At 33.9% G+C, this 7,647-nt stretch overlaps 1 protein-coding gene across 2 annotated transcripts; it reads left to right on the top strand.

Annotated features, from left to right (window-relative positions):
* Nucleotides 1–741: 741 nt before the first annotated feature.
* Nucleotides 742–6,673, top strand: LOC142553923 (serine/threonine-protein kinase haspin homolog). 2 transcript variants are annotated; one of them, XM_075664471.1, is made up of 14 exons: nucleotides 742–987; nucleotides 1,059–1,151; nucleotides 1,287–1,377; nucleotides 1,606–2,165; nucleotides 3,087–3,210; nucleotides 3,681–3,790; nucleotides 4,862–4,973; nucleotides 5,104–5,196; nucleotides 5,282–5,343; nucleotides 5,424–5,554; nucleotides 5,639–5,709; nucleotides 5,793–5,845; nucleotides 6,097–6,163; nucleotides 6,291–6,673. In XM_075664471.1, the coding sequence occupies exons 1-14, from the start codon at nucleotides 854–856 to the stop codon at nucleotides 6,411–6,413; spliced, it is 1,824 nt and encodes a 607-aa protein (XP_075520586.1). In that variant the 5' UTR covers nucleotides 742–853; the 3' UTR covers nucleotides 6,414–6,673. The 2 variants fall into 2 exon arrangements, with proteins under 2 accessions (XP_075520586.1, XP_075520587.1); XM_075664472.1 differs by having other exon boundaries at nucleotides 1,062–1,151; nucleotides 6,291–6,672.
* Nucleotides 6,674–7,647: the final 974 nt, after the last annotated feature.

Genomic DNA, 7,647 nt, shown 5'->3' with positions numbered 1-7,647 from the left:
ATTTAAGTCTGATGCATTAATTATTATATTTATAAAACATAAAAATTTCAAAATTACAATTTTTATTTGTTTTTTTAACTAGACCACATTAAAAAATGATAAATATTTGTCGGATAATTATCAGACACGCTTAATCATAATTAAAATTTAAAAATAAACACCTAAATTATAAACCTAATTAATTATTTTAAAATAAAAAGACATACCTTCAAATAATAAAAGAATTAAAAAATGTAATTAATTGTGCTTAAACAGACTTAATTAAATTCCTTAAATATGCTTAATTCGGTCAAACTTTTTCCGGTTTTCTCGGAAGCGAGGCATTTTTGTCGAGTTTCAAGCTTAAGCGTGCTTAAGCCGGGATTTTTAGAACACTGGTTTAAATAGCTCTGAAACTAACGGCACAAATATTTTCGAATTAATGCATTACATAATTCGAAATATAATATTTTTTTACAAAGAAATTAAAGTTTATCAAATTCATATCATTTCAAGCAAAAACAAAGTAGAGATATGATATTACAAAATTGAGTTTCTTGGGTCATTTTTAACTAATTAATAAGAAAATATTTAGTTCGAATTAAAGAATTTCGCACACATAATATTAATATAAATATAAAAGTATAAAAAAATTAACAACTTTCGAAATGATTCACTTTAAAATTTGGAGATATAAATAAAATCTAGTTTGGAATTCCAATGAAGTGATACAAATGAGCCGATGCGATTTTATAAATCGCAACAACATCAAAGCAGAATGAAACCGGAGCGAAAGAAAACGTAGGGGTTCCCGCCCGACCATAGTCCTTTTGAATTATGCTGCAGGAAATAGAGAAATCATAGCGCCAAAACCATGGGTTCACAATCTGTGAGTGATCTCTGGTCAGAAATTGTGGCAGATCCATCAGTTGAACTTCCAGACCCAGAAATTGCGATAATTTATCGAAGGCAAAAGGGTAGGATTATCCCCAGTAAAGACGCAGCAAGGTTAAGGAAGAAAAATCCAGAAATTAGTTCAAGTTTTTAAATATTTTGATTTTTGATTAATTTATTTGCAGCAGGCAATGGAGATCGAGCAGCAGCGGGAACGAGAATCTGCAAATTCTGGGGCAAGTCAAGCGAGTCAGTTGGAATCGCTCTCTCTCCACTAGGTTTATGCCCTGCTTCCACTGTGATTTATATTATTGGAGTTCTTTCGATTTTTTAGCTTGTTAGCTGCAAATTTTATGTTATTTTCTGGATGAGGCAATATTAAAGGTTACTGTATTTCATTTACTGGACTGCAGAGGAAGAACAAGTATTGCCGCTTTTGCATACGTGGAATATCAACCACAAAAACGTAAAGCTAGAAGAAAATCTAAACCGCCTCTTCCTAAGGTGTTTTCCAAGCTCATATTTTGTTCTTGATTTACGATTTCCACTAATAGAATCGGGTTTCAAATCTTTTTCTTTTGGGTCGATTTGCCATGAGAGCATCGGCACGAATCTTTTATTGTTTTGATTTGTAAAATTTGTTATTACTAGTATATTATGTTTGTGAAGACTGATGTAGTTAGAAACATGTGGCTGATGATTCCTTCTTTCCATGCATATTTTGGTCCACAGGGGAAAGCCAAACAACCTCCAAATTTTGATAAAGAACGGGCGTATTTTGAAGAGGTTGATGCCTTTGAATTATTAGAAGAAAGCCCGTCTCCCAAGAAATCTAGTACATGGACGACGGGTGACAAAACTGATACTGTCATACCATATTTGTCTTCAGTATTGAGGAAATGGCTGATTTCTAAGAAGTTAAACAGAGCTTACGTGTTTCCTTGTTCGCTATCAAAAGTACTGGAGACTCCTACGCCATCCCAAGATCCTGCGCATCATGATAATCATTCATCTTCAATTCTGAAGTACTTAGGAAAAGACTCGGTGGAAGTCCGTTTAAGCTTAAATCCAACCCATTCAAGCTTAAATTCAATCCAAGAAAAGCTTGATTCAAGCTCGGGAATGCTTCTCGAGGAATCTTGTGAAGATATTGGAATTGCTGTTAGTAAACTTTCCCTGACCTCAAGGCCTTCATCAGTGGATGATCGCCATTCGAGTTCTTTTTCAGCTCTTTTGACTGCTTGTGGCCAGTCAAGTCCATCAACACTAGCAGACATGTTGTTGAGTTACTGGTTTGTTGTTCCTTTCCTACTCACATTTTGGTCATTTCTCAATTGTGACTGCATATCTTTATTATTATATTATACAATGTCTTGCCTCACGTTCTGTAAGTGTGTTTATATGTATGTGTGTGTGTGTGTGTCTATATATATATATAATTCTCAATTAAGGTCAAACATCATTAATTGACCCAAAACTCACATAAACTTGGAATTATAATTTATAAATCCCAACTTAAGAATTCAAGGCACCAAAATGTGATCAAATATTTACCCCTAAAATCAAAGTGTAGGTTTGTCGCTATTGTGCTCCTTCAGACCCTAAATAAAAACCCTTACATTTGTGAAGGAAACAATTGAATGGAAAACTCCAGGCATGCCTGGACCGTGCCTTGAACCTCTTTGATGTCTGTGTGCCCGGGGTAGTTCCAAGTGCATTGACAAGTGCTTCTTTAACAACTCTGAATATTCCTGCATTATATGTGTATTCTGTTTATAACCACAAGGCAATTTAAAGACGGGTTTTCTCTAAATTTGGTTTTATAAGAATTTCAAATGCGTGCAGTTTTGCCTTGTTTTCAATTTTTTTTGACTTGTTTTCATTTACTGACTTTACGCTACCGTACTTCCTGAAGTCCATGCTCCAGCTAATGAAATAGTATCTAAAATCTTTTCATGATTATGATTTCTCAACTGTGAAAAAGACTGATCTGGATGAACCTAGGAATATAATGCAAAGTACAACTTCGTTAGTCTACTCATAAATATTTTAAGTTAGCAAGTTTTTGAAGTTTTAAGCATGCTGGTGTTTCTAGTAAAGTTGCCTCCTTTGTAAAATATTCTTGGATATTTTCGTGAAGAAAATGTTTCATTAAGAGTTGTTTGATTTACTTCTTGTTTCCTTATGTTTGGAATTACAATGTTTGAGGACAGTGACCGAGAAAATATAACCAAGGTTGGGGAAGGAACGTATGGAGAAGCATTCAAGGTTGGCAATAATGTATGCAAAATTGTGCCATTTGATGGCAATTTGCGAGTGAATGGAGAAATTCAAAAGGTATAGATTTTTATTCCTTGAGTTAGATCAACCCATAAGGAGTTTAAATTGCTTTTTGTTAGTATTTTGATAAAAGCAGATTTTTTGGCTAACCTTTACATGCTATTTGGCTAACCTTTACATGCTCTAAAGAGTCAAATTATTACCTTCGGTTTGATAATGTTGTTGCTATCAGCCAAAGCTGATTTATTGCTTGCAGTTTATTTCATTGACCAGTACATTAGTGGCTTGTGTTGTTAACACTTTGTCTTCATGATAGGATGTTAGTGTCACCATTACTTTTGATTCCTACATATTTGTATGCCTCTTAGACATGATTGGCAAAATCATAAACCTAGGTAATGTAAATAATTGATAGCCAACTGTGTAAATGCTATCATCTCAGTTTGTAAAATTTAGTCTTCTTTATCTTGGTTTACGAAGAAAGGAATTTTTTTGCCTTCTGATCCTCGTGCCTTTATTTGCTCCAGAGATCGGAAGAGTTGCTTGAGGAGGTTGTCCTATCCTGCACTCTCAACCGCCTAAGAGGATATGAAGGCCATGTATCCAATGCCTGCTCTACCTTCATAAAAACAATAGAGTAAGCCTTCTGCTTCTCTTTAAGGACTGTATGACAATATTAAGCTTTGTCACTGTAAGAGCTAACTCATGAAGCTAACTCTTTTTCATTGCTTTGGTGGTAAGAAATATAGATAGAGAAACCTTATTAGTTTCTATGATAAAACCTGCTTTGGTATGGTAGGTTATTATTTTATACCTTTCATCTGTTTTGTTGAAGCCGTTATTTATTTTACAACTTGTAAAAATTAACGATCTTTCAGAAATGGTTTGATTAGATTTCCTATGGTATTAACGACCTTTCATAAATGGTTTGATTAGGTTTCCTCTCTTATTTTGAAGTTGATAACCAATTTTTCTTAGCTTTCTCTTAGGTTGAAGTTTTTCTTTCTCTTCCAGGTGACATTTCACCCAAGTTAACTTGTAAGCTGATTAAATTTTGAACTCTGGAGTTATATAGAGTAGCCTGTATCTGGTTTGTATGTTCTGGGTGTTGCGGTCTCATATGCATTATGGAAGAAAAAACTCGATCAGTGGATATTAGATAATTCAAATCTAGTTCCCAGAAGCAATAAAAAAGGTAATTCAAATCTAGGCTCCTTGTAAGATGATCCACTATGGCTGCCCCAGAGTGAAATAGGCTTGGGATGTTAATTCCTCCATTGCTTATTGGATGTAAGTAATGGTATGAAGAGATTTGTTCATGGAAATGTAGGACTTAAGTTGTTCTAGGCGATAATCTCATATTCAGTCCTTTTCTGCTTAAGGATCCAATGGGGGATTTCAATTGTTCTAGGCGGTAATTTAATATTCAGTCTTTTACTGCTTAAGGATTATTAACTGTAGATTTTGGTGTCTTTGTGAGGGGATTATGTATTTTGTAGCTATATTTTATCCTACACCATTAAATTAGATGTTGCAAAAGTTCTGCTCTGTTTTGCATCTTTTCATAATCTTAAAATGGTAGCAATGGTAGGATATCTGCGGGAGGTTCTAATAGTTTCTTGAAAGAAAATACTTGCATCCAATTCAAGAAAAGCTGAATTATTTATTTACAATTAGTTGACATCCTATTGTCGTTACTTTCTTGTAGTTTGAGGGTGTGTCAAGGCCTTTATGATTCTGCTTTGGTAAGTGCATGGGAAGACTGGGATGGAAAGCACGGCTCTGAAAATGATCATCCTAAGGAGTTTCCTGAAAATCAGGTATGCTTCCTGTTATAAATGTGGTCTTGCTTTATTCAGGAACAAGTTTAAGGTAGATATTGTACTTTGCTTTATTTATTGTCTGTTGATTATATTTAGTTCACTAAATCAACTAAGCCTTCGTTCCCAGTGCTATGTTGTTTTTGTTCAAGAACATGGTGGTCAAGATCTCGAGAGCTTCGTGCTTCTCAACTTTAATGAGGCACGTAGTTTGTTAGTTCAGGTAAAATAGTCAATATTATTTATAGATCTGCCTACTTGCGTTAGTTTGTACGTGGTGCATTACACAATAGAATCAAATGTTGCAGGTCACATTGGGTTTGGCTGTAGCTGAGGCTGCATATGAATTTGAACACCGAGATTTGCACTGGTTTCATCGACATACTATGATCTGTTACATCATTTTGCCTTTTCCCACAAAATGCTGACTTGGGTTTGTGCTCTAAACAGGGGGAACATTCTGTTAAGTCGGAAAGATTCTGCTACTCTGCAATACATTCTCGAGCAAAGAAAAATACAAGTCAAAACTTTTGGACTGCTTGTATCCATAATTGACTTTACCCTTTCACGAATTAATACAGGTCTACATCAATCTTATTTATTTTTCCACATTGAAGCCAAGTTCTTGATGTTATTAATATGGCAGAATTTGAGTATGTCAACAGGTGAAGATATACTGTTTCTGGATTTATCTTCAGATCCAGAAATTTTCGAGGGTCCAAAGGGAGACAAGCAAGTAAGAAACAGTGAAAGTTGCATACCTTGTTCAGTTTTTTATACTAAATTTTCTGATCTGGTGGTCAACAATTATTCATACAGGCAGATACATATAGGAAGATGCGGGACGTCACAGATGATTTCTGGGAAGGGAGGTACACAATTTCAGTTTCTATTATAGCTTACTGCATTGCTTCATTATAGTCATTCACGCTGCATCCAACACTGAAAGCATGATGCATGAGCATTATGTATCATAAAACAAAATTGTGGACATCATGAACTAAAAAACCTTTCCATCAATTGGAAATTGGATAAGATGTTATTATCAATTTGTTCCATACATGTACAATGTTTCTTTCGATGATTTTGGTACAAACAATGACCATGTTAACCATTATGGCAGTTTTCCCAAGACAAACGTGTATTGGCTTCAATATATGATTGACATCGTGCTACAAAAGAAATCCTTTGTAAGTCTTTGTTTGGAAAACTTAATTTCTCAACATATAGAACTTCATATCTTTAGTAATTGCAAAGTTACAACCTTTTTTTGGAATATTAGTCTCAAATCTTCTGGTATGGAATTTTATACAACAGGACCGTAGCTCAAAAGATGAAAGAGAACTGCGTTCTCTGAAGAAACGGCTGAATAATTATGGTTCGGCCAAAGAAGCAGTTTCGGATTCTTTCTTCAGCGACTTATTGACTCATGAATCATGAGGAAGCACATCAAGTCTGCTACAAGACAAAGGATTCTTGTAATTATATGTAAAGCTGTCTTTTGATGTATGTATTAGAAGTTGATCCAGCTTTTGAAATGTTCTGTACGCAGAAACCAAGTTGCTTTCCTGTCATAAATCTCTTTATTTTGACTGTTACAGAAGATTTAGGACAGAGATGGGATTTTTTGAACTGTAACTGTAGCTACAGTTTCAAATTAGTAAAATGTCAATTCACAATTTGTACCATGTTCCTGTCATATTTTAGATTTCAAATCTGTAGGTGTATTTAAACGTGTGTGCTAAGTTATTGAAAATTATTAATTGTTTGTTGTGAGTGTGTTTTAGGTAATTTGAAATCGATTTGTAATTTTAAATCCATTCAACTGGTTGGATGAATAAATTTGGGGTGAAATTCAAATTTACTGTCATTTCATTCAGGTTGTGTATGGTTGAAATAAATTTTGAAGTGGTGAATTTTAAATTCATTTGGTTGTTTGAATGAATTTATGTTAGGTGTATTTTAAATTCATCTATTGTTATTTTACACAGATAAAATGATAAATATGTTGAATTTAAAATATGTCCGGTATGAGTTTTATTTTTAATACATCTCTTAAAGTAATTTACAAATCAAATCATTTTTTTCAAATCAAATCTTTCCATCCAAATATAAAGCTGTGTTTGGATGGAATGATTTGGATTTGAGAAAAGATATCAAGTGCATTCAAATAATTAAAATATTAATTACCATCATTAATAAATTTGATGCAATCAAATCTTTCTATCTAAATGCAATGGAAGGTTACAATTAAAATGTTATCGTGGGTAAGTAACTTTCATGAATGCATTAAATTTTGAACTTTTTTTTGTTCTTAATTACTAAAATTGAAAATATATATGATGCTTAGCGGGTTTATCATTTACGGGTCTAACGTGAATGGACTCGACAGGCTTTGGTGTAGGGGGTCCAAGCTTGAGTCCAAATTTTTTCTTGATAGGACGGCTCTTGGAAAATTGCCAAACTCATCCCAGAATTGTCATGTGACCATCCCCACCCGAATTGTAGGAATTTTTTTTTTGTTCCGGCTCGAATTTGAGCTCAATTTGTAAGCTCGAGTTGGAGCTTTTTCGAGCAACTGCTAGATTTTGGCTCGAAAATGAAGACTCATTTCAGAAATTGTATTTACTTTTAGATAAATATAATGAGACCTAACTTAAGCCAAAAATTTACA

The sequence above is a fragment of the Primulina tabacum genome, chromosome 8 (assembly GCF_025594145.1).
Source record: "Primulina tabacum isolate GXHZ01 chromosome 8, ASM2559414v2, whole genome shotgun sequence".
NCBI lineage: Eukaryota > Viridiplantae > Streptophyta > Magnoliopsida > Lamiales > Gesneriaceae > Primulina > Primulina tabacum.
Note: the sequence above shows the minus strand (reverse complement) of the source record. Positions and strands in the feature narration are given on the sequence as shown.

Excerpts from the sequence above, each read along its gene's own strand:
- LOC142553923 (XM_075664471.1), top strand. The coding sequence starts at position 854 with ATGGGTTCACAATCTGTGAGTGATCTCTGGTCAGAAATTGTGGCAGAT. Across the intron at positions 1,152-1,286 it reads AATCGCTCTCTCTCCACTAG|AGGAAGAACAAGTATTGCCG; the intron begins GTTTATGCCCTG and ends ACTGGACTGCAG. Across the intron at positions 5,846-6,096 it reads GATGATTTCTGGGAAGGGAG|TTTTCCCAAGACAAACGTGT; the intron begins GTACACAATTTC and ends CCATTATGGCAG.